The following is a 27,924-nucleotide window of genomic DNA, read 5'->3' on the forward strand; positions in this document are numbered from 1 at the left end:
CTGTTTAAAGGGCTCCGCCAGCGGCGTTGAAGAAGTTAGATAACTTGTATTTGTGAGTGTTGCTATATATTTCTCCACCATGTCGATGGCAGTGGTTTATGATTACATCGTAATCGGTGCTGGCGTCCAAGGATCTTTCACATCTTACCAGCTAGTGAAAAGGAAAAAGAAAACTCTTCTCCTCGAGCAGGTGTGTCATATATGATGTTTTGTAGGAATTACACATATCGGAAATGTTTTAAAAAGTCTGTCACTGTTTAGCCGAATGGTGAAGTCGCAACAACTTTTGCCTACTTAGTCCTTTGGCTAGACATGCACGTGGGTAATTTCTGTTGCACTGGAGCTGTGCTATATTTTCATGGGAAAGTTTTAAACCTACTTAGTAGTTGTGTTTGAATAAATAACTAAATAAATAAATAATGATGATGATAATAATAATAATAATAATAATGTCGACAGTGCCTATTGGACAAGGACATTTAAATAAATAATGAATATAAGCATAATAACCAATAGATTAGTGCACAATTTTCTGAGTATTAGTCATCATTCTGATTTCAAGTAGCCTAATGAATCAGTAATATCTTAATGAGTCAAATGCGGACATTTCTAAATAATACAATTACATGTACACTTAACTCACTTGGACTCAACTGTGAAAATATAGTCCTTTTTTTTGTATCCAGTGAAGTAAGGGCGTCTCACATTGAACCAATCAACAGCTGCCTTTCTTTAGCTTGGTTCATAAAAATGACGTATACCAGCAGGGGCAGAGCTACGCGGCGGCCAATGGTAACTTTCATTCCCATGGCTACGGGGTTTCTTTGATGAATATCATGATTTTGTGGTGCAGATTGTTAGTTCCGCTTTACAGCATTTCCACACAATCCCTACCCAGCAAAAATTGGTTGAAATTACTTTGAAAAAAACGTCACTGGTGTCCGTCCAAAAGACGTCTGATTTTGGTTGAAAAGTGAAAGGTGAAAAGACGTCATTTTCAAGACGTTGCCTGCCAAAATCCTCATGAGTAATATTAAACAAACAACAGACTACCATTCGCACTCACATTGTACTTTTTTTTAATAATATTAAATAAATACATGCAATAATAAATAAATAAATACATGCAATAATAAATAAATAAATACATACATACATACATAAAATACATTATGACATACGAAGTGAAACCGGAGGGAAACAACGTTCCACTCAAAGTATTACAGTGCATACCATACCATGGACTGATATGTTATAATAATTAATTATACAAAAATGCCTGCAGTGGGAGACAACGCAACAAGTCATGATCGGCTTTAAAGAGGCTATTTGGAAAATTGTATGAGCTCTCCAGCCTACCAGCACTACTGTACCCCTTACTCTCACATGATCCCAGCAATTAATTCCATTTCCCATTATCCCTCTTCTTTAAATCAGATAAATCTTCAAGAATTTTTGAAGTATATCTGGACCTCATTGGACAAGCAACTTAATTTTTGGGCTAAATTTTGACCACATTCGATTCGACTAAATACAACCCAAATTTAAAAGACTATTTTTGGGTTTTATTTTCACCATATTGGACGGGTTGTAATACGACCCAGTTTTCAACGTCCATTTTTGGACTAAATTTGGACTACATTTCATGGGTTATAACAAGACCCAGTTTTCAACGTCCATTTTTGGACAAAATGTGGACTACATTTCATGAGCTATAACATGACCCAGTTTTCAACGTCTATTTTTGGTCCAAATCAAGTCTAAGACGAACGGACCCGATTTAGGCCAAAATTAAACATCCAAAAAACGTCTAGTGCTGGGTGGGTCGCATTACACTGGAGTACTTAGATGCCGTGCCACCTAGTGATGGGAATGACAGTTCTTTTAAGTGTATTAAATTATTAGAATCGGTTCGTTTAAAAGACCTGTTCAAAAGATCCGTACCACCGAATCATTCAAAAGTGGAGTTAAAAAGAAAAACAGAAAAACTCCAGATAGAGACATGGCTTTCTGCAGCCCACCGTGGTGACACAGATTTCACCCCCACTTTTGTGCTCACTCTCCTCATACTGATCTTAATAGTGCAATTACACAACATTCAAAACTGGTGCTTGAGGAAGCTGAGAGCAGTAGCCAACCAGGAACGAATTTGAACCCAGTCCACCAATCAGGAGCGGGGTTCGCACAGCCAAGAGAGAAAACGTTGATTACCGCCCAGAAACGTCCTGAACAGGCCAAAACGAAAGTCCAAAATACAGGCATGGGGAGTGGTAGTCGTGGGCAAACTCACCACCACACATTAAAAGAAGCCAGAGGCATTGATTGAGACTTCATTTGTACACATCCAACATTTATCCATCCATTTTCGGAACCACTTGTATTTGAGGGAAATCCATCGGACTCTACTTTTAACAAAAACATCACCGCTGTAATGTATGTGGGGTACAGTACGTACAGTACAGGCCAAAAGTTTGGACACACTTTCTTATTCAGTACATTTGCTTTATTCTTATGACTGTTTACATTGTAGATTCTCACTGAAGGCATCACAACTATGTATGAACTAATGTGGAGTTATGTACTTAAAAAAAAGGTGAAAACAGTGAATGCCCCACTCATATTCAATTAATGCTGAACATTTTGTGTGTGTCATTTTTTTCCATTTTAGTTTACTCTACCTCACACCCGAGGGAGCTCTCATGGCCAAACCCGTATAATCCGTAAGGTTTACGAGCAAGATTTCTACACCCAAATGATGAACGAGGGCTATGAACTGTGGGCTCAATTGGAGAGGGATGCTGGTGTCAAACTGTACAGGTAAGCTGGCAACTGGATAATCAAAAGAGCTTTTGGCTGAACAAAGAGTTTTGTCATACTCAAGGTGCTCTGTATGCAGAGAGCAACTCCACGAGGAGTCTTAAATTAATCTATTTCTTATTACCTCCAGCATCACTAAATCACAAACTTGACAGCTTCCATGCCTTCGGAATCTGTTTTCATTTTTTAAATATCCTTTAAGCCTCTGATTTATATACACAGAACATGGAGGATTTTGTGTGCGTTATCGAGGGCAGTGATCACCAACCTAGTTTCCACCACAGACCGGTTCATACTCAACTCAACTAAGCTCAACTTTATTTATCATTGTTGATAATACATTTTTCAATGCATAAAAGATCCACTATCCTAACCCAACAACAAAAGATCCACTATCCTAACCCAACAACAAAGGGTTAGACGCAAACAACAAAATAACCACATACTATATTTATCCCCGGTGCACTTGCATAAAAATTACAATGTAGCCGCAAAGGGGCACAAGCCAGTGTCTTCTTGTGCCGGTCCCAAACCCGGATAAATACAGAGGGTTGTGTCAGGAAGGGCATCAGACGTAAAAACTTTGGCCAAATCAAGCATCCATCCATCCATTTTTTCAACCGCTTGTCCTCACAAGGGTCGCGGGCAGTAGGTGGGGTACACCTTGAACTGGTTGCCAGCCAATCGCAGGGCACACAGAGACGAACAACCATCCACACTCACAATCACACCTATGGACAATTTGGAGGGTTCAATTAACCTGCCATGCATGTCTTTGGAATGTGGGAGGAAACCGGAATACCCGGAGAAAACCCACGCAAGCACGGGGAGAACGTGCAAACTCCACCCAGGATCTCAAATCCAAATCAAACATGCAAATCAAATATATTACTTCCATACCGGATCGGTCGAGGCCTGGGTTAACAATGACCGCCATCAGTGCTGTGCAGTGGAAACTGACTACTGTTGGTCGAAGAAGAAGAGGAAGAATGTGTGTTCGTAGGAGAAAAGAGAAGAGGAACACCAAGAGTCTAGGACTGAGAGTAGGGACTTTGAATGTTGGAACTATGACAGGAAAAGGTAGAGAGCTGGTTGACAGGATGCAGAGGAAGAAAGTGGACATATTGTGTGTTCAGGAGACCAGGTAGAAAGGGAGCAAAGCTAGAAGTTTAGGAGCAGGGTTCAAGTTATTTTATCATGGTGTAGATAGGAAGAGAAATGGAGTAGGAGGTAGGAGTACACAGGTAGACTACAGCTTGTGTAGAGAGTGTAATCTGAAGGAGATCAGCGACTGCAAAGTAGTGGTAGGTGAGAGGGTAGCCAGACAGCATAGGATGGTAGTGTATAGGATGACTCTCGTGGTGAGAAGACAAAGACGGCAAAGGCAGAGCAGAGGATAAAATCGTGGAAGCTGAAAAAGGAAGAGTGTTGTATGACTTTCAGGAAGGAGTTGAGACAGGCTCTGGATGATCAGGAGGTGCTTCCAGATGACTGGACAACTACAGCAAATGTGATCAGGGAGACAGGTGGGACAGTCCTTGGTGTGTCATCTGGAAGAAAAGGAGATAAGGAGACTTGGTCGTGGAATGAGGAGGTGCAGGAGTGGATCCAGAAAAAGAGGTTAGCTAAGAAGAAGTGGGACACTGAGAGGACTGAAGAAAGTAGACAGGAGTACAGGGAAATACAGCGTAAGGTGAAAGAAGTGGCAAAGGCCGAACAAGGGGCAATGACTAGTATGCTAGGTTGGATAGTAAGGAGAGAGAGACTGATCTATACAGGTTGGCAAGGCAAAAGAGACAGAGATGGGAAGGATGTGCAACAGGTTAGGGTAATAAAAGATAGGGATGGAAGTGTGTTGACAGATGCCAGTAGTGTGATGGGAAGATGGAAAGAGTACTTTGAAGAGTTGATGAATGAGCAAAATGCGAGAGAGAACGAATAAGTGACTGTTGTGGACCAGGAAGTAGCAAAGATTAGTAAGGATGAAGTGAGAAGGGCATTGAAGAGGATGAAGTGTGTAAAGGCACTTGGTCCTGATGATATACCTACGAGAGGTAGCAGTAGAATTTCTGACTGGGTTGTTCAAAAGGATCTTAGATAGTGAGAAGATGCCTGAGGAATGGAGAAGTGTGCTGGTGCCCATTTTTAAGAACAAGGGAGATGTGCAGAGTTGTGGCAACTACAGAGGAATAAAACTAATGAGCCACACAATGAAGCTATGGGAAATAGTAGTTGAAGCTAGACTAAGGGCAGAGTTGAACATTAAAAAATAATACCACAGATGCAGTATTTGCTTTGAGGATGTTGTTAGAGAACTATAGAGAAGGTCAAAAGGAGCTGCATTGTGTCTTTGCAGATCTGGAGAAAGCTTACGACAGGGTGCCCAGAGAGGAACTGTAGTTTTGTATGAGGAAGTCTGGAGTAGCAGAGAAGTATGTTCAAGTGGTGCAGGACATGTGTGAGGACTGTAAGACAGTGGTGAGGTGTGCTGTAGGTGTGACGGAGGAGTTCAAAGTGGAAGTGGGACTACATCAGGGATCAGCTCTGAGCCCCTTCTTGTTTGCTATGGTAATAGACAGGATGACAGATGAGGTTAGACAGGAATCTCCATGGACTATGATGTTTGCAGATGACATTGTGATCTGTAGTGAGAGCAGGGAACAGGTGGAGGAGAAGCTAGAGGCGTGGAGGTTTGCCCTGGAAAGGAGGGGAATGAAGGTTAGTCGTAGCAAGACGGAGTATCTGTGTGTGAATGAGAGGGGCCCAAGTGGAAGAGTGAGGTTACAGGGAGAAGAGACCAAGAAGGTGGAGGAGTTTAAGTATTTAGGATCAACAGTCCAGAGCAATGGAGAGTGTGGAAAAGAAGTGCTGAAGCGTGCGCAGGCAGGCTCGAACGGGTGGAGAAAAGTGTCAGGTGTGATGTGTGATAGAAGAGTTTCAGCTAAAATGAAAGGAAAGGTTTCAGAGCAGCGATGTTGTTTGGTCTGGAGACAGTGCCACTGAGGAAAAGACAGGAGGCAGAGCTGGAGGTGACAGAGATGAAGATGCTGAGGTTTTCTTTGGGAGTGACCTGGATGGATAGAATCAGGAATGAGTACATCAAAGGGACAGCACATGTTAGCGGCTTTGGAGATAAAGTCAGAGAGGCCAGACTGAAATGGTTTGGACATGTCCAGAGGAGAAATAGTGAGTATATTGGCAAAAGGATGCTGAGTTTCCAAATGCCAGGCAGAAGGTTTGGAGGAAGACCAAAGAGTAGGTTTATGGATGTAGTTAAAGAGGACATGAAGGTATTTGGTGTGAGAGCAGAGGATGCAGAGGACAGGGTTAGATGGAGGCAACTGATTCGCTGTGGTAATCCCTGAAGGGAAAAGCCGAAAGGAAAAAAAGAAGACTTGCATAAAAATTACCATTCAAGGATGGCACAAAACTGCTGAAGAAACCAACATTAGGTGCAAGAACTCATTTTGTACATTATTTTTTCAAAAATCAACTCACACTAATTTTTTATAATCATTGAGGTACATAAGTACTTTGTACTACATATAATTCCAAATCTAGTGGCGAGCGGTCATAATAAACTATTAATGCAGTGCATGGTTAAGCCCTTCAATAAAATCATGTGTCTTCTATTATACAATACCTTAGTTATACTGTTTTGGTTTTAAATTCCTGTGTAATTTGTTCTGTCCGACAGCTTGTTTTACGCATGCACAATGAGAAATCAAGTTGTTCGTTCCGAGAGGTTGTTTCTGTACATGCGTCTTTTGAATGGTAAAAAAACTGGCAGTAAGCAGTTTATCTGACAATGCACTTGGCTTATTTGACTTGTTTTGCGGTAAACAGTCAGTGGTTCAGTTCATCGCCGAGTCACAATGAGTGCCGTTTTCCCGGATAACTTTTGAGGAAAAGAAGAATATAATTTCTAGTGGTCGTCCTACTCCTGAAGTAGTCATCAAGAAAACCGGGATTAATTTTTTGAAAATCCTCGATGTTCTGGAAGTCTTTGGCCGGCCGTATCTCCCCAGCCCTACGTCCTACCGGGGACATACAGGCATCCACAATTATATAGTATGAACGAATAAGCATTGAGAATAAACAAAAAAATATATACTGTGCTGTATAATAAGTAAATAAAAAATATACTTTTAATGGAGAAAAATGACTGTAAATGAAAAAAAGAACATATATGATGAATGAAAAAACATTCACAATAAACCACAAATCATACCAAAACGAGAAAAAAAAACGTATATAATAAACGAAAAAATATATATAATTAACGGAAAAAAATTTGTTTACGCGGATTTCCATTATCGTGGGTAGTTTTTGGAACGTAACACTGATTGTGTCATTTCACTCACCACGGAGCTGGTTACATTACAGTGTATGCGTCAGTCCTGAATATTTCTGCTTTAATTTTATACCTACACAGTGGTATAAAATAATAATTAAATAATATTTAATATAAAAAATAATAATAAAAATACCCCCAAATTTTACCGCTCGTGCCCTGGTGGGCGCTCGCATATATATATCACTCCAGCATGCCCACTCTAACCCTCTCCAGGCAGGCGTTGCATATTTGAAACAACTATTAGCTTATCCTCTAATTAATCCATATTCATTTTTTTGTTGTTGCCTTTTTCTACTCAAAAGTACCACTGCAGACCTTCATTGTGTATTAGCAACAAACAGTTTCCCTGTAGCTCACGAGATGGCAAGCTCTCTCACTTTCAAAATCTCTCGGCTTCACTGAAATTGATTTTCTAGGCATCAATTTCATGTAAGTATCACTACTGAGTGTGCCCACCCCTGGACTAGACTGATTCGATCATTTTCCCATTTAAGCTGATAAACATGGACGAAGCAAGAATGGCTACTATGCAAATGCAAAGTAGTTTTGTGCTTTACAAAGGACAAAAATTGTTTCTTGGACTACCACTCGAAGAAGTGACATTCAGACATGGCCTTCTCAATTAGGATTTGAGATGTCGGTGTTGCATTATTTATATTATAGTTTGATGCAAGGGGATCAAAAGTTATTGTAATTTTGTTCCTAATATTGTAAGTTTTCACTTTTTTTACTCACCAAGTTTTTGTTGTTATCCTACTATGCAAATATAGTTAGTGTTTATACCATATTCCGTCTTCAGCGTTTTTAACACACTGGGTCAATGTTGTAAATCTGCAACATCCCAGAATGCATTGTGATGGTTTCACACACAAAACAAATCTGAATTGTATACCCCTACTATGATAATTTGCCCCAAATATCAGATTTTTCCTGTTAATTAAGTTTAATTTGAGCCTAAAAGGGATAAAAGGTCACCACTCGCTACTGTCCAAATCCACAAAACAATATTAGGCCTACTCAAGGTGTGGTATAGGGCAGTATAAAACACAGTGTAAGCACAACTGAAATATATCTGCCATCAAGTGATTGGTGATGTTACAACTTAGAAGTAGTAGTCGACCCCTGCATATTTGCTGTTCGGCACCCACAGGTTTGTTTATTCGCAATGCCAATGTCCACCGCCCTCCAGTTTTCCCCTTTTATCGTTTAATGAACATTTATCAGCGTTTTTGAATAATTTGGGGTGTTTGTGGAAAAAATGAGTGTTGTTCCGATACCACTTTTCAGATTCAGATTCAGTTATTGTCATTACAACAAGTGCAACGAAACAGTAAAGTGCAGACCATTCAGTGCAAAGACAAAAATAAAATATTTTAAAACTATGATAATAAAAATAATAGATATAAATAGATAAAAATAATAGATATAAATACATAAAAAGAACAGATGACAAAAACAAGTTCATAATCAGAATTAAAATTGGAATTAAAAAAGGCACATTATAGAACACAGTCTAAAACAACTATCTACATAAAGTGCACACGAGACAAGTATTGCATATTTTGTATTGATGGTGTATTGCACATATTATAAAGAGTGGTTATCCTTCTATATTTTTGGCTTTTAATACCGATTCTGATACCCGGCTGTGCCGCATCAGCCGATGCCAATACCGTACCGATACCACGCTGTTAGAAAAACATGCCAGTGTTTTACTGACATATCGGGGGCCCTCCCGATACTGGTATCGGTATCGGCACAACACTAGAAAAAATATGTAATAATAATAAAAAATTCTATATTTTTTAACATGTATTTTTTGTTTGTTTGTTTTTTTATCAATCAATTTGACACTGGTTGGCATTCGGAAATGTTCCTTTGTAGTCTCTTCTTAATCTATATTGCACCTTCCCCTTCAGACGAACAGGACTTCTGGTGATGGGACCAGAGAACAGTCGGAGCTACCTTGACTTTAAGAGCACCGTGGAGAAGAACAAGATTCCTATGGTGGTTCTTTCCCCTGACAACTTCAATCAACACATTCCTAATGTCATCCTGGCTGATGGAGATGGTGCTTTTGTGGACACCACTGCTGGAGTGTTATATGCGGATCGGGCACTAAAGGTTGCACAGGTACAGTAAAAGTACTTTGTATTTGTATAACTATAGTCAAAGTTTATAATCAGTTTGAAGCATTACGGTAAATATATATATATGTATGTATATGTGTATGTATATATATGTGTATGTATATATATGTATATGTATATGTATGTTTATACATATATGGATGTGTATATATATATATGTATATGTGTATATATATATGCATGTATATGTGTATATATATATGCATGTATATGTATATATGTGTATATATATGTATGTATATGTATATGTATATGTATATGTATATACCACCCAGCAGCCAACAGAGGGGCAGAGCCGCCCATGCTCAGCCAGGGGGGACAGCACCTATAGAGTTAACCCACTGGCATGCAGTGATTCTGAATATTAACCCTTAGTGCCCATTGGAAGGGAATCTTGAGGAGTTGGTGACTGTAAGATGTCGTTTGATGTTTTCTGCTCGATCCTGCTGGCAGCAACTGGGTTCCTGACTATAAAAACACAACCATTAGTTACAAATTGCCAAATACAGAAACAGCAATGTAAGTTATCGCGATGTGGTGGCTCTCGCTAACAGGCAGAATTAAGTAACCAGATTTTGGTTAAAAGATTCTAGACCACGTTTCTATAAATTTTGATATTTGGTTTTTATTTGAGGCAGATATTTTTTCCATTAAAATGTGATTTATGAGGAGGTTAGACCATTGTTTATTTTTCCAGTTAACAAGAATTGTTTTTGTCGCGATAGTAAGGGCTACAAGTGTAGATTGAAATTGTTTACGTGGTAAGTTAGGGACCTTGGCGGGCATATGAAAACAGCACGGCCGAGCGATAGAGCTCGCCCCCCGGATACAAGCACTCTTTCCAATGCAATCCATGAAGAACTAAGTCCATCAGTCGTTGAAATGTTGGAGGTGCGTTTGTCAGTCCCATCGGCATGACGTTGAACTGATAGAGACCAGTCCCAGTAGTAAATGCAGTTTTCTCTCCGTCTTGCGGCTCAAGCTCAACCTGCCAGTATCCACTTGATAGATCCATGGTGCTGAACCAACAGGAACCTGACAAGACGTCAAGCGTCTCTGCTGGACGTGGCAGGGGGTAGGAGTCTTTGATGGTGACTGCATTGAGCTTTCTGTAATCAATACAGAATCAGTAGGTTCCGTCTTTTTTCCGCACCAAAACTACCGGATAAGACCATGGGCTGTAGCTTTCTTCAATGATGTCCTGTTCGAGGAGCTGCTGGACTTGCCTGTCGATCTCCGCTCTGACGTTTGGGGAGGCTCGGTACGCTCTCTGCTTGATAGGAGGTGTGTCATCAGTCCTGATGCTGTGCTTAACTAGGTCAGTTCGTCCATAGTCCTGGTTATGGGCACTAAACACATCACTGTAGGACAAAAGTAAAGCTTGAAGCTTTTGTTTCTGGTCAGCAGTCAGAGCTGAGTCCAGTAAGTTAACATCCGGCTGTAGCTGCTTAATGAATTCAATTTGGGTTGTGACTGTATTTACATTGGGTTCAACTATGCAGTAGTCATCGTCAGCATCTTAGTCTGTGTCAACATCAGGAACCCCAATAGTGGGTTGGACTTTGGCTAGAACAGTCATTTGTGACCTTGCAGGAACAAGGCGTGGTGTAACAGTAATGGCATTGCAAGTTAAAGGAGCTGTCTCCGTAGCTGTCAATAGTGGAACCTTGACACGACTACCCACTCTGAGAACACCTTCGTTCAAATCTAAGACAGCGAAATGTGCAAAAAGAAAGTCCTAGCCTAATATAACAAGCTGTGTAACATTCCTCGCCACTCGAACATTGTGTGTGAACATCTCACTGCCTAATTTTATGGTCATTGTTTTTTTGTTTTGTTTTTCTCTTGAGAGCTCAGTATTGTTCATTCGGTAATTTTACGGATTTGACATGTCATCATCATTGCTCTCTTTTTTTAAATATTTTTTTATTTTTATTTTGTATATGTGTATGTGCATGTGCGTGCGTGTGAGTGTGTACTCATTAGTTCACCTAAAACCTATTAAAAATCCCATACCGTTCACCTAAACCGAATACTTCAGAATCCAGCTAGAGTCGCGAGGTTGCCAGGAGACCCGAGGAAGGACCAAAGAAAAGAAAGGAAAGTGAAATCCAGCACCGACCAGACACCACCCACCACCCACCGGGCCACCAACCAGAGTCTTTCACCAACCCCACAAACATCTAAACTCCAACAAACCAGGGAGACCCCAAGAGACCAAAGGAGAGACAGAGGAAAGGAAGGAAGGATAGATGAAGCAGAGTGAGATCCACAGATATCAGCCTCCACCGATTCAACGACCAGAGGGAGAAGCAGATTGTGTTTGAATTTCGATAGATGCTGGTGTGGTGGATCTGGCATGCATGAAAACCTCCACCAAAGTGGGGAGACGTCGACCCCGGCCAGGCATATGGGACCAGCCCGGCGGGGCGATAGGGTTCGCCACCCAGCAGCCAACAGAGGGGCAGAGCCGCCCACGCTCAGCCAGGGGGGACAGCACCTAGAGTTAACCCACTGGCATGCAGTGATTCTGAATATTAACCCTTAGTGCCCATTGGAAGTGAATCTTGAGGAGTTGGTGACTGTAAGGTGTCGTTTGATGTAGTCTGCTCGATCCTGCTGGCAGCAACTGGGTTCCTGACTATAAAAACACAACCATTAAACAGCAATGTGGTGGCTCTCGCTAACAGGCAGAATTAAGTAACCAGATTTAGGTTAAAAGATTCTATATACGTAGACCATGTTTCTATAAATTTTGATGTTTGGTTTTTATTTGAGGCAGATATTTTTTCCATTAAAATGTGATTTATGAGGAGGTTAGACCATTGGTCGATATTCAGAGTTTGTTTATTTTTCCAGTTAACAAGAATTGGGGTTTTTTCGCGATAGTAAGGGCTACAAGTGTAGATTGAAATTGTTTACGTGGTAAGTCAGTTGTTGTTAGGTCACCTAGCAAACACAAGTTTGGAAATAAAGGTATCCTACAGTCCAAGATAGCGGAAAGTTTTTCTAAGACTTTAGTCCAGAAATACATAACCGGAGTGCATAACCATAAAGCATGAAAATAAGTGTCTGTAGTGTTTTCTAAACACTGGAGACAAATGTCGGAGTCTGAGAGTCCCATTTTCTTCATCATATATTGAGTAATGTATGTTCTATGAATAATTTTACATTGGATAAGTTGTAAATTTGTGTGTTTTGTCATTTTAAATATGTTATCACAAACTTGAATCCAAAAGTCAGATTCCAGACTATAGACAAGTCTGTCTCCCATTTCGAGATGGGTAAATATACGAAAGTAGTATATGAAAGTAACATATATTTTTGAGAGTTTTTTTGTTGTTGTCGGAGAAAGCTTTGTAATATCTTTAGCTAAAATGGGCGGTTGGAGCGTACCCCGAAGTGTTGGATTATTTTGTATTTTTGGAGCAGCGTATAGATAGATAGATAGATAGGTAGGTTTGCATGTATGTATGTATGCATGTATGTATGTATGTATGTGGGGGGAAGGGAAGGCCAAACAAAAAAACATCTTTAATGGCAACTTGTGAATTATTTTGTTTTTGTTTACCAGGAGCAGTTTCAGAAGTTAGGTGGTGTAATTAAAGACCAAGAGAAGGTAACAGACATCAAGCCTGGCCCAATCGTGACGGTGTCGACATCTGCAGGTGTTTATCAAGCCAAGGGACTTGTGATTGCCGCTGGACCTTGGACTAGTAAATTGTTAGCCCATGTTGACTTACATCTTCCTCTACAGGTAATAAGAAATTTCACGTGATTAACAAACCAAAAGTAACATTGAACCTCCAGATTTGCAGAGTGAGTAAAAGCAGTGATGATGTGTTGCTAAATAACGGGTTACTCCAAAATGTGCACGTTTCCAGTAACTAATCTAACGCATCACTTTTTACAATATCACTTAACGTTACTTCGTAGAATACATTTACTTTTGTTGGCCTACTTGAGGAAAACATTACATTTTTAAATAGTAGCATCTCCCACCACCTAAGGCCTTTAACTGCCTTTAGGTTGCAACAGTGATCAAGAATTGGCAAAACTTAAATAAACAGCACATACTTCTCAGCCCGGGTGACTCCCTCACACACACACGTATTGTGCATTCAACATAAGTAACAGTTAATTAATAATAACGCCTGATTCCAACACCATAATACTCAGTAAAGGCACTCAACAAATAGCTTTACATTATGGAATACGTAAGAAAAGGGAAACTCTTCACATTCCCGTCTGAGTATGCGTCATGTCACATTTTCAGCATATTGATGACTTGTGTCCATACCATAATACATAAACAGCAATGGAGGAAGCAGAGAGAGACACTTTTTCAAGCTGCAAAGAAGTCACATTTTGAGTTTGTGTCAGCTAAAATAAAAATATTAAGGTTTGTTGCATACTTTGTGCTGTTGAAAGATTCCCTCGGACGGCAATATGAATTTCAATACTTCCACTATGCATTTCACTATGCTCAATACCAGAGTAAATAAACACGTTGTCATTGATATCCACTAAAATCTGCAGCCCCTCACAGATATTTATTAAAGGTGGCAAAAACAATTGACTATGTTGACAAAATTACCCACTGATTTTGTGTGTCCTGTTTGTGTTACTGTAGGTGGTGAAAATCAATGTGTGCTATTGGAAAGAGAAGATTCCCGAGTCATACCATGTGAAGAAACGCTTTCCCTGCTTCTTGCTAACTGAAGGACAGGCTAAAGACCATATTTATGGCCTGCCATCCAACGAATACCCTGGCTTGATGAAGGTACTGTATGCCTCAGCACTAACAGACAGTATGTACCAGACGACCTTGGTGAGGTGCCAAATGTCAAGTCAAGCTCATTTGTATAGCTCTTAATCACAGAAGAGTTTCAAAGGCCTTCACAAACCTTCAGTTGACAAATGTAAATGAAACTTCCCTGATCTAAACCCACCAAAAAAAAGAAGTTAACTTGCTTCCCAGGAGCTAATTGACATGGACGCACCACATTCAGCGATAGATTAATTTGTACCAACCACTTCAGATCTACTAATTTAGATTTTGCACCGGTGAAATTACGGTAAGTCGCAGCGTGGGATAGGACTCCCGTCATTAAAATGCAACTCAAAGTGCTGAGTGATTAAAACCTCCATAGTACGATGGAAAGATTATTATATTTCCTCCATTTTACCCCAAGAGACTGGCCTGCAATTTAGAGGGATTAGTCTATTAATACATTTTTAATATAGATAGCAAACTGAACCAATATCAGTGGCAGAACTATGTAGGGGTGGTCAGAGGTCGGCCAGGCCGGCGCGCTTGAGTCCAAATGCCAGTGTCATTTTTTGTTTTGTTTTTGTGCCAGTCCAGCAGTGACGTACATTTATTGACCATATGCACAAATAATCTTTTTTATGAAAATTTAAACAATATAGCACATTTTGATGACAATGTTAATTTTAAAATATCTTAATACTGTTGTAGTTTACAGTGATGCAGAATTGTATTGAATCGTACTGAGAGCTGTTTGTTACGTTTTAGTAGTCTTTGAGCTACATTAATAAGTGAAAAATTAAACATAGCTCTTACAATTGTAATGGATCTATATACTGTAGATTGTGCCATTGGCCACTTTATTGTGGTCGACAAAGGTGGCAAATCCAGGTCCAGAAAGTAAAAACCCTGCCACAGTTTGGCTTTAGCCCCTTGTGCTAGCTAGCTAGCGAGCTCCTTAGCATGTAAACAAGCGCCCGGGGAGCTAGCTAAGGAGCTTGCTAGCTAACCTAGCACCTGGGGCTCAAGCCAAACTGTGGAAGAGTTTTTACTTTCTGGACCTAGATTTGCCACCTCTGGTGGTCGGTGGGTATCCATTACTGTTCTGTTTTGCCACTGCAGTTCAATAATCATAGTCACAACGATAGGTGTCATAGAATTGACTGTCATTATGTGGCACAGATTTGCTACCATAACGGCAGTGAGACTGACCCGGACCAAAGAGACAAGCAGACAGACAGGGCTGATATTGACATCCTGCGACGCTACATCGCCCGCAGTTTTCCAGGCCTGATCCCCGAGCCCGCTGTGGTCGAGAGCTGCATGTATACCGTCAGTAGCAATATATTTTTAAAAATATTTTATCAGTAAAGCATGTAAGTCAGAAAGTTTTATAAAACACTCATTGAGTGGATGTAACAAGTCGATTTATTTTTGCTGATTTTGACTCTTTTCCCACATAACAACAACATACAAATGTTTTTGGGGGGTTATCTCATGTTTTTAGTTGTTTTAGTGTACACCAGGATAATATGGATGTAACATGTTGTAAATTTATAAGCTTATATGCAACATTTTTAACATGAACATCATGCAAATCAACTTGTGATTGTGATTGGTTATGTAAGATCCAATCACAAACCAAAAGTGTTGACATCATCTAAATTATGTGTTTTATTGGTTTAGACACACGAATATGTCATGTCCACTGGGACCATCTACGGGTCTGAAGGGGTTAATTTCTCCCCAGACGCAATCAAATGGATTGAGTCCTATGTCTCGGATCGTTCCCAACATGTCCGAGTCCAGTCATTTAAATCAGCACATTTGTCTGCTATAAATGACACGTACTTGGATTTCTATTGCACCATCATAGATTATGTCATTTAATGTTAAATACAAAGTGGTATGTTGTTACAACCTGCCCCAGTACCAGGGTGAGTTGGGGATGGATGTAACAATTACATTATTATGCTTAAAAAGGTTCATTTATGGAAGCACTTTAATGAATAATAAAGAAGGAACCATACATTTGTTAGACTACAATAATAATAATATTAATAATAATATCATTTATCAAAAGTACAAAATGAGTACAATGAAGATAAATCCAATTTAGTAAATAAATATACATAACATGAAATAGATATAATAAATAACGTATTAACTGGTATGTATTGTGTGTTTGTGTGTGTGTGTGGGGGGTGGGGGGGCTGTCTTAAAGAGGGTAAGCATTTGAACAGTTTAACTGTTGTACAGTAAACCATACACTCAACAGTGTGTCTTTTTTAAGTGCAAAATTGGAAAGCAACCAGCCTATAGCATAATACACAACAGAAGGGGCCTATTTTTTAATTAGAAAGGCAGTTGTGGCAAATATAGTTCATGTCTGGGGTGCAGGCTACTTGGGGCCCAAAATGTACAATGCTGACATTTGATCCACACTTCCTTTGGCTGTGAGTTATCAAAATGTTCTTTTTCAATTTTCATTGTCTGAGGAGTCAGCATCTTCTTTGTCATCAGGTTTGGGGGCTTTTGTTTGGAAGTTTGTTTGTTTTTGTTATTTTTGCCTAGGCATGTTGTAAAAAGGAGACCAGTACAAAATTTTGCCATAAGGGGAGGGTTGTAACACGTTTTAAAAACAGTTACAAACCTCCCGATGCCTGGCAGCCATTAAAAAGCTAACCATTTTTTGTATTTAGCTTAGCATTATTGTCAAGAAATGTTTAAGGTTGACTTCCACTTTAAATTTAAACTCAGTATACACATTCGCCATGAGAAGTTCTCTCACATATCACCTACTGTTTACCCATCTGGTCTCAACCTAATGTTACATCTTTGACACCTTTTACGAGTGAACTGTAAAAATTCTAGATAAGAAGCCAATAATAATAACATCTGAACATCTGACCCTAGCAGAAGCGGACATGCAGCACTTATAAATTCCCTTTTTTTGTAGGAAAAGTGCTTTTGGTCAAGCCGCTTTTTGTGTTTGAGCTGCTTCTGAGTGGAATCTCACTGCCATCACCATCAGAAATCTAAACATCAATGAATGTTCTTATGTTTTTGTGTGTTTGTTTCATTGTTGGTCCATTGTGGTTCTAATGTACATTTTAGTTCCACTGTAAATGTATTGCTTTTGTTATGTAAACATTGTAGCTCAATAGTATTTTAGTGAATGTGTTGCTATTGTTGTATGTATTTTACACTTATTTTTATAGGGTGAAACTTAGGATCTGTCTCGGGACTGGAGATAAAAATTGCCTTGTGGCTAATTCTGGCATATTTACTCAAATGTTTATTTGTTTTTTTTCTTGTTTTTTTTTCTTTTAAAGAGCTCAGTATTGTTCATTCGGTAATGTCATCATCATTGCTCTTTTTTTCATTTTTTTTTTGTATGTGCATGTGTGCGTGCGTGCGAGTGTGTGTGTATTAGTTAGTTCACCAAAAACCTATTAAAAAAAATCCCATACCGTTCACCTAAACCTAAAACCGCCGTCAGGAGACCCGAGGAAGGACCAAAGAAAACAAAGGAAATCCAGCACCGACCAGACACCACCCACCGGGCCACCAACCAGAAACATCTAAATTCCAACAAATCAGGGAGACCTCAAGAGACCAAAGGAGAGACTGAGGAAAGGAAGGAAGGAAGGACAAACGAAGCAGAGTGAGATCCACAGACACCAGCCTCCACCGATTCAATGACCTGAGGAAGAAGCAGATTGTGTCTGAGTTTCGATAGATGCTGGTGTGGTGGATCTGGCATGCATGAAACCCCGACCAACCGGCAGCCCCCCAGCCCCCGGGGACCCCCCGCACCCAGGCATCGGCGCCGAAGAGGGGCCGGACAGCGGAGCGGAGAGGGCACCGCGACCACCCCACCCCTCGCCGCGTGGAGGGACGAAACACCGGGGGCAGAAGGGGAGATGGGGGCACCGGAGGACGGCCGGCACCCCCGAACCACAGGCCCAGCGGGGAAAGGCCCCGGTCGTCACTCCAGCGTTCTTAGTGAAAGCTAACCCCTGTTACTGAGTCCGCCAGCTCGCCGACTGGCGAACTCTACCCCTAAACCTTGAATGTGACCCCACCCAGTGTATATACAAGTGTGTGTGTGTGTGTGTGTGTGTGTGTGTGTGTGTGTGTGTGTGTGTGTGTGTGTGTGTGTGTGTGTGTGTGTGTGTGTGTGTGTGTGTGTGTGTGTGTGTGTGGTGCGGTGCATTAAAATTGGGAGCAGGTGAACCGGAGCAGAGGGAAATGATATCCCCACGCTCCGATCCACCCGCCTCCCAGGCATGTCAGTGAGTGTATGTGGTGCATTAAAAAAATAAATAGGGGGCGGGAGTCAAATGTTTATTCATGTGTACTGTCCTTGATATAAATAAATTACAAATTACAACTACTCAACTCTTGATTACTCGCCGATACCAAATACTGATACCACTAAAATCATCAACCCCCCCCCCTTCCCAAAATCGACAGATCATTTTAAAGAACAACCTATATAACCCAATATAGCATTTTTCCTTCAAATTGCATGAACTTAATGGCTATTTTCGATTCTTCTAATTCTTAGTTCCTGATCATAAAACGTCCATAAAATGGCGGCCGATACTACTGTCTTGAGTACCAATACCTTAAAATAAGGCTGGTATCGGGACTAATACCTAGTATCTGTACTCTCCCATTCCTAGCTTAAAAAAACATTCTATACAACATACTCTTTTGTTTCTTGATATTGCTAACTTTTCATATTCTGTTTTTCCAGCTAACACCTGACCGTCATTTTGTGTTGGACCGCCACCCTGCATATGGCAATATTGTAATTGGTGCAGGATTCTCAGGTAAAACACAGCACCGCATAACATGAAATATAACAACGACAACAATACAACAAAGTAGCCTCAAAACATAACCGAGCCTTTTTTTTCTTCTTCTATTGGCTGATTTTGCAGCTTTGATAGTGAGGGAGAAGTTAGCCTTGAAAGCCACATCAACTTTCTTGAACAAAACAAGTTGGTCGGGTCACTCGGCCGTTGAAAGCGATTTCAAAATTAACCGTGCAATCAAATTTGTTTATTTGCTGTGACGTATTCTTCGCAAGCAACGTCACTCTTTGCTGCCTGAAGTCTATCATCACACGAATCATCAAGATTTAACCGCAACGACGACCTCAGTCATTCACTATTATCTCTCTTCGAGTAGCCATGTTGAATCCACCCAACATTACTGTTTACTCAACATCCTTACATATGAATATACAGTTTATGTCATTAGTACGGCCATATATTTACTCATATTCCACACATAGCTCCCGCTTTATGACGTCGCGTCCGCTTTAGACACGTATGTCCGCCAACCATTACGCCCAGCCGCCCAGAGTCCACCCACCCCAGTTGATTTCAAATCTGTGGGAAACACTGTGTTTTGAACTCATTCAATCACAAAAATGTGTAAATATGTTTTTTAATACTTTGTCCTTCACTCACAAAGACGTATTAATAAGTTTTTTTGTTTTGTTCTTATTTTATGCTAGAGCATACAGAAGGCTTTGATACAGCTTCTGACATGAAAAGGTGGCCTAAAGCAATGGTAGCAGGTGGCATCAGAATATAAGAGATCAGTCAGATAGAAATATACTTTATATATAATATAATATACTATATTATACTTGGTAAGGTTTCATGTTTTTTTTTACAGCACTAGAACACAATATTTTGTGGGCCTTGCAAAATCAGTCAAAATCCAGTAAAACAGCCAGGAGCGAAGGGGGTTGCTTCAGTGAAATTCCATGTTTATTTTTTTTATTTTTTTATCTTACCTTAGAAATGAGAATCATAAGCAAAACTAATGGACTGCCCTCTTCTAATTTCTAATCATTCATCTTCATTTGTAATTTTTGTCTTGTACTTTGATGTGGAGTGTACGTTACCCCTTTATTATTCCTGGAGAACAATTGGAATACAAATTTCCCAGATGACTCATGCAGCACTGCATAAATCCTGTATCTTGAAACCCTTTGAGTGATAGTGAAAGAGTTCACAGAACATATCCATAATAATGAAAGAAATTGATAGCATCCACTCTCCTATCTTTGCAATAGGAATTTGTCTTTAAAGCCTGACACAGGTGCTTTAAAGGTCCCATAGTATGATAATTATGAATAATGATAATAATGAAAAGGTTTTCTATCAATAATATGCATCCCTGGCCTGTCTACAATCCAACCAGGTATGAAAAAAGTACGTCCGTAACTTCTTTAGCTTTCTCCTCCTTTGTAAAATGTGTGCTTCAAACGGGCAGAGTAAACTTCCGTGACTAAGTGACGTCAAAAAGACACGGAAGTTCACTCGACCCAGCCCCCTTGGGTTAGTGGCACCACCTCTGGTAAAAGTTTGTCACAATCACTGAAATTCGAGAAGCTGGCTGCGCCTTTTTTTTCTCTTTTTCTGCTCGCAAATGCTACGTGGAGAGGGAAAAGTGGTTGCTTCCTTCGTCCCAAGTCTTTGAGTAGACAGTGGATTAATTTTATTTTTGAAGGACGCGTACCAACATCATTTCTCAAAGGACTGTTTTGTTAGTGAAAGCCTGTTCAGAGCTGGATTTGCAACCATTTTAAACATAATGGATCGGTCCCAACAGTGTGACACGACTGCAAACGGTAAGATGTAAGTTAAACATTTTTGATTTAGCCTTCCTTCCTATCCTTTCTAATAAGAGATGTGCACCTTCTACCATATTACTGGTGTATTTTTAGTGCCTAATGTGGGAGCTACATTTGTCGTGTGGAGGTTGTTTGGTTACAAGAGGTCAGATATGATAAAGCAGACGGTGGTTGGATAATATGAAGCGGTTGCGTATTGTTTTGTCAAGATACAATCCACGGTGGTTAATTTGCCGTGACTGGCAACTGGCCACCTAGTTGACATGACTTTGTGATGCTAACCGGTCGCTAAGTGGTCTTGACGAGACAGCTTGCACGTTGCAACTGCGCAGTGGCCTAAATGTCCACATTTGTGTTATTCATAACCGCTTGTAAATGTCTACAAGCATTCACGGCAAAACGGAGAAATTCACGGCAAAATAACGTTCGCGGGAAATTTGCCGGTTACGGCAGAATAACCATTGCCTAAACAATCACAAACTAACGCTACAACATAGTCTCTGTAGTAACGGTATGCTACTTTTTCTTATGGTAAAACAAAATGCTACTTTTCCACATATTAAAATAGTTCTCAAATGTGTAAAAATACATGTCTGTATTTTTCTTTTCTTCTGCTCCCATGGCCAGTCCTTTCCATTCACAACATTAGCGCATGGCTACCATGACTGAAATCACTGCCCCTTCGAGAGAGAAGGGTATGGCCGAGACGTGGCCTGGTGCAGCTATTTACATAAAAGTGACACACCCCTAAAACAGGCTGTGTTGAACAGAGCGTTTTTTGGCTGATTTAGGGACAGCAAAAATATTAGATCCAAAGTCAATTTTGACGAATGCATGTCGCAGACATGTCTTTTACACATTTGAGAACTATTTTAATATGTTGAAAAGTTGAATAATATGAGACCTTTAAATCAACTTCTGGGGTTGTTATGACTACAAAGTCACCCTTTGGGCTTGCCTTCTATACACTCATATCCCTGATGCACAAAGATGCACAACATTCAAATGGGCCCCAGGACGGAGCATAGGGGCACTCCGTTGGTATAACATCCAGAACAGAAGAAGTGGGTCTAGCCACATGCACACACTGTTGTGTTGGTTAGATAATTACTTATTATTGTTAGCACAATCAACACAGTCATATCAAATAGGGTATACCTCACTTATCCAAGTGAATAAATAAATGAATAGGTAAAACTATTCTAACTGAAAATGTATCAAATCTGTTCTCTGAATGAATGAAATACCCCAAAAAAATCATCCAATGTATTCATTGTATAAAATACAGCCATTTACAAAGGGCAAAAATGTAACCATAGTTTTTGCACTGTACTGCACATCTTTTGGACAATCCCAAACGATCCAAATAGAAGGCTTTCCCTTCTTTTGTTTAAATAAGTTCACTAAAATATTATACTGTAATGCAATGTCGTGTTGAATTTGAGCTCTTGCTGTGGCATCACATTTGACTGCTAAGGTGTAGCAAATAGTGTAGGTGGTATGTACTGATAGATTTAGCTCATTCTGCTGAATTTTCTTCTGCAGGTCATGGCTTCAAGTTTGGGCCCGTCATTGGGAAGCTGCTGTGCGAGCTTAGCCTGGAAGAAGTGCCCTCCTACGACCTTTCACCTTTCCGAATCAGCCGCTTCCAGACCAGCATCAAATCATCTTTATAGAATTGTGCTGTCAACAGATCATCGATATCTTAAGATTTAAAGTTTCAGTTGCTATATTGAACGAACCACTCCCATGGGAGTTGGAGATCATAGCTTGGTTAAGCTCGCAGACCCACATCAACCGACTCCCCTAGATGTTTTCATCAGACCCTTAAAACTTGTTTGGATCTGTGAGACCTATGCAACCCCTCTCAGAAGGTCTGGTCTATTCCTCGCTGGAACTTCCTGACCTCCTTGGTCACGTTCCCTTCCTTGGTCACCCGGCCCCTTTGGCCCCTCTCATGGGTGCTGAGCCTCGGGGAAGGGGACCCACTTCTACAACTCTGGTCAAGCCCTGCTTGGTATAACAAATATTTTTAAATTAATACACTTTTCACAGGTACAAAGGGATGTTTACTAGGGGTGTAAGTTTCTCCAATCAAGACGACACGCATCTCGATACATGGGGTGAGGTCCGATACAAGGATGGTTCGATTTTTAAATGAAACTATTTGGTTTGGTTCGATTCAGTAGGATTTTTATTCGATTCAGTGTAGCGGTGCAACAATTATTTGATTGCTAAACAATTAGTCAATAGTCAAAGTAATTTGTAATTATTTTGTTACTCCATTAATGGTTTGAATATCTTGTTTAATTTAAAATGATCAAAATCTTGTAATTTGCACATTTGCAAAAATCTGCTTTGATTTTGTAAATGCAGCAGCGAGCAACATTTTTGCATCTGTAATGTTCTGACATGTTACAGGCCAAATTAGTAACTATAAAAAAAAATTAAATACTGATTTATGCACCTGCTTAATAAAATACTCCACGCGTAAGTTGTAACTACCTTCTCAAAAGTAAAAAAGAAAAGTACTTATATTAATTTTAACTAAATTTTAAATATTGTCTGCAAAATTTTAATCACTGCATCTCATTTGTCACAAATGACAATGGCTGGCAACTAGTTGCAGGTGCACTCCACCTCTCACTCAGTCAGCTAGCACCAGTGACCTTGCAAGCAGTGTGGAAATGAATGAGTGGATATTATCCTGCTTCAAGTCAGTTGACACGTTTAGAAAAAATGGTTGCTTGTCCTAGTAGAATGAGACTTTTTAGAGGAGCTGTCAGACATTTGCTTGACACAATGGTCAGACGTGAGCTGAGCAGCTCGGGGGGGGGGAAGCGGGAAACAGCAGCCATATTTGGAAGGCTAACGGGATAGCGGACAGGCCAATACTTTTGAAGCCGCGAGTCCGCCATATTGCTCCTCCCAAGAAACGTTTCTTGGCATATGATCCTATACATTTACAGTATCAAAATTGGAGATTATTTGAGTCAGTACTTAGTAGAAACAGCATGATTTATGATGTTTTAATTTGTTAAACATAAACAAGAGGACTTCAGACATTTTCTAACTTGCCTTAAATACATGTACAAATGATATGCTTAATGATGTTTACAGGAGGAAACTTTATATTATTCATTAAAGAAATATAACTGTAATTCAACAAAAGATGCCTCTGCCAAATCTAATACTGGGGTCTAAGGAACAGAGCGATAAAAGAAAAAGGGGGTCTTCAAAGCAGCACATAGGGGAGACCGGGGCTAGTTCTATCACTTTTTACACTTTTATATATTTCTTGGAATCAATACATCATATATAAACAAAATGTATACGAGATGAAAGACCAAAATCGTAGGTATATTTTTTTGTATTCATGTCATTTTCATATTTTGTGTCAGTGCAGATTTATAAGCCATCAAAAAGAGGGAGTAAACATGTGACATGTTGCCCAACTAAAAGTTGTCACACTATATGGGGTAAGAAATTCATTCATCATTGATCTTGAAATTTTCCATAGTCATTGAACAAACTTTAACATAAAATATTATGAAATAGATTAACGTCCTTGGGAACTGCTTGCATGTAGGGCATAGCTCTCAGCCTTTTGCTTCCCTTCAACTGTAAATTTGAGATTAAATTGAATTTCTCAAAATGAAGCATTTAAGTTAATTGATAAATGGTTCATCATGAAACTTAACATGTGAGCATACTGTAGTTCCATCAACTGGAAAATCTTTTTTTAAACAATGAAACAGAACATGGCAAATTCATTTCCTCACTCTTCAAACTCTATAATCTGAAGAACAATTCTGGCATACGTAAACCGAGTTGCCAGAGGTGCATTTCTCATTCGCCCATTCTTTGCATATGTGACAACAAACCCCAAAATGACTGAGACAAGTTGCCCCAAACTACCATGTTGGCTAATACTTGCTCTAGTTTCAAATTAACTTAAAACAGAGCAGTGAGTGTGGCATGAATCTCTCCTCAACCGAGTCCACAAGATTTGCTGCTAGGATTTGTATGTGTACGACACCTTTTATAAAATATACAGTGCTGCTCAAAAGTTTGTGAACCATGCTGGCATGGTCAGATTTTTTTGTATAAAATATTAAAATAACCTTACCCCAATCTACAATACTGACATTGAAAATAATGGACTTGAACAAAAAGAATGATAACATTGTCATTCATTCTTGAACAAAAGTTGTTGATTTAATAAAAACTCAGATTTTGTGGGTGCAAAAGTATGTGAACCTCTCACTTAATCGGACATTGCACCTCCTTTTGCAATGAGAACTTCATCCAAACACTTTCTTTAGTGATTTACCAGTCTTTCACATCTACTTTGGGAGATTTTCGCCACTTTTCCTTGCAAAATGCAGCCAATTGAGATTGGATGGGCGTCTAGCATTTACTGCCCGCTTCAGGTCCCGCCAGTATTTTGAAGGAATTTAAGTCAGGATTTTAACTAGGCACATACAGAACATGAATCTTGTTCTTCAGACATTCCTTGGTTGTATTGCTGGAATGCTTTGGATTATTGTCATGTTGCATGATCCATTGTCTACCAAGCTGTGTAACATTACAAAGGACGGTTGCAGGTTATGATCCAGGATTTCACAATATTCCTTTGAATTTATGATTCCCTGGATTATGTGGAGTTTTCCAGGTCCTGAGGATGAAAAGCCAGCCCAGAACTTAACATTCTCACCATCCATGCTTCACTCTAGGGAGAAGGTTATTTTGCTGGTATGCAGTGTTGACTTTTCACCAAACATGACTGTTTTAGTTGTGACCAAACAGTTAAATTTTGGACTAATCTGTCCACAGAAGGGACTTCCAAAAAGCTTCAGGTTTGTCCATGTACTCTGTGGGAAAGTTGGTACTGGTGGGAAAATTGAGATGGGCAGCTTTGATCTTTTTTGTGAGCAGAGGCTTCTACCTAGCAAGCCTTCCATGAAAGCCTTGTCGATTGACTTTTCTTCTTCATGCTTGTTGAAGCATGCACGTGTCCCAGATGCAGCAAAAGAGGTCTGCAAATCCCTTGATGTGATGTTCGGGTTGGCTTTTTACCTCAATTATCATTTTTCTTGTGGTTCTTGCTGATATTTTAGAAGGTCGTCCACTTCTAGGCAGGATTGTAGTAATTTTTTAGTGTTCTCTATTTGCAGATGATCTGCTTCACAGTGGAATGATGAAGCTCTTTTTTTTTTTTAAAGATAACTTTATACCTTTCCCCAGACAGATGTGCTGTCACTATCCACTTCCTGAGGTCCCCTGAAATTTCTCTTCCTCTCAGCATGACTGACCTGGGTAAGACTAACGTGATGTGGTTTTGTCTCTGTTTCAGTCAGTGATGCACAATTTCTTTCTAAACCTCTCTCATTTCATTGGTCCATTTCAGTGGTTAGTTTAGTTACCAATTTGTCCTACCTGATCCTAATTGACTGCTTGTTTTAAGGAATGCAGTTCAGAGTTCACCTACTTTTGCACCTACACGAATTGACCAAAAACTTTAAGTTTTGACTACACAATTGATTAAAAAAAAGAACAATGCATTGAATTGATAAACCTAAACCTGTTATTTCATATAAAATGTAATGGTTCAGATTGAACAACAAAATCAGGTTGAAACAATTGGAAAGTCCAAATCGCTCAAGAGGTTCACAAACTTTTAAGCAGCACTGAATGAAATTGCATTTTTTTACTTTGGGTTGTGCAAAACAAATAACTGGCACTCATCTCAGCTCACAATGTGCTATTCTCTTCTCAGACAGTACACAACCCCTGACCATTTATACGAAGAAAACTAATATTCCACTTTTGTTGCGCCCTCTGGTGGAGAAGAAAATTGCAATGTGACAACTTACTTGCCCTGGTTTCCCCTACTATCCACTTATTTGTTTTTTTACTTGTTAAAAAATACCGACCGCTTCCGCCTTTGTAACCCTCGGTTGCGCGTTCCTGTCGACGGGTGTGAGGCTGCGAATGTGTTGAGCAGCAAAACGCTTTTATGTGAATATTTGGATGACTGGATGAAATCGATCCATCCATCTTCTGCCATTGCTTATCTTCACCAGCGGGTGTGCTGGAGTCTATCCCTGGCGACATGGGGCAATAGGCGGTGTACACCATGGACTGGTTGATTGCCAAATGCAGTAACACAGAGAGAGAAAAAAAGTGGCGTTTGTTTCCCTTAAAACCTTCTCAGGGTCAATTTTGATTATTTCTTTAAATACAGGTGGGATTATGCAACATTAAGGTAGGTTTGCACTTTTGCTTTTGTCTGGATACAATTGAAAGAACAAAAGAAAGACTTGAGGACCATATTAATGGACAAACGGAAATGTCAAGAAGAAGCAATAAAATAACAATGACAAATTCGTCTGAAGACATTGTAAAACAATCACCACACTTTATTTACAATATATTTAATTGTAAGGCAAATTTTATAACGAGAGGTCAATGTGTTCAATAATGAAAATAAACTTTTCAAAGCTAGCATAAATCATACACATGTACTGTATATATAAATAGTGTGTGCATTCAGTAAAGTTAGGTTCGCTCTTTCGTGATGCAGCCAGATACTATCATGTATCTGGCTCAATAACGTGAATGCGTGTGTTGTCTGCATAGAGAATAAAAACAAGGACATCACCTAAAAGTTTCTACTGCAACCGTCCTCAATTATCTTTTCTCAAGATGCTTGGCTTTTTTTTTTTTAAGCCTCAAATGTCCTGTGAAGTTGTTGCGGACTGCTGCTGTACACACTGCAGCTAAATCACCAACAAGGGAATTCATACACATGAATGCAACATAATTATGCTTTCGGTGTTGCTTGCTGTTTAGCACGGATAAACGACGAGCAAAAAAATTGGAAGCAACTTGACAGATAGGCCTCAAACACACTTGACAGAGTATGAAAGTGAATTTACATACTGAAGACATAAATCTAATTAAATCAATTTTAGCGCCATTTTTATTATATGATCCTCAAAACTTTTTCTACAGAACAAAACATACGACAGTGCTGACCTAAGAAAGAATTAAAGTCATCGTTGACCATGATTGAATTTGATTTCACCCTTATTAATCTAGAAGACGGACAATATATCAAAAACACCAAAGTTGTAACTTTAACAACACTAAATTCACCAGTTTT

General features: G+C 39.7%; 1 protein-coding gene across 1 annotated transcript; it reads left to right on the forward strand.

The window, feature by feature from the left end:
- Window positions 1–27,808, forward strand: pipox (pipecolic acid oxidase). Its single transcript, XM_086080405.1, has 8 exons — window positions 1–190; window positions 2,669–2,817; window positions 9,094–9,307; window positions 12,899–13,081; window positions 13,958–14,107; window positions 15,278–15,427; window positions 18,861–18,936; window positions 22,302–27,808. The coding sequence occupies exons 1-8, from the start codon at window positions 80–82 to the stop codon at window positions 22,430–22,432; spliced, it is 1,164 nt and encodes a 387-aa protein (XP_085936531.1). The 5' UTR covers window positions 1–79; the 3' UTR covers window positions 22,433–27,808.
- Window positions 27,809–27,924: the final 116 nt, after the last annotated feature.

This window comes from Leptonotus elevatus, chromosome 7 (assembly GCF_054856555.1).
Source record: "Leptonotus elevatus isolate MCC_2025b chromosome 7, RoL_Lele_1.0, whole genome shotgun sequence".
In the NCBI taxonomy this organism is placed as follows: Eukaryota; Metazoa; Chordata; class Actinopteri; order Syngnathiformes; family Syngnathidae; genus Leptonotus; species Leptonotus elevatus.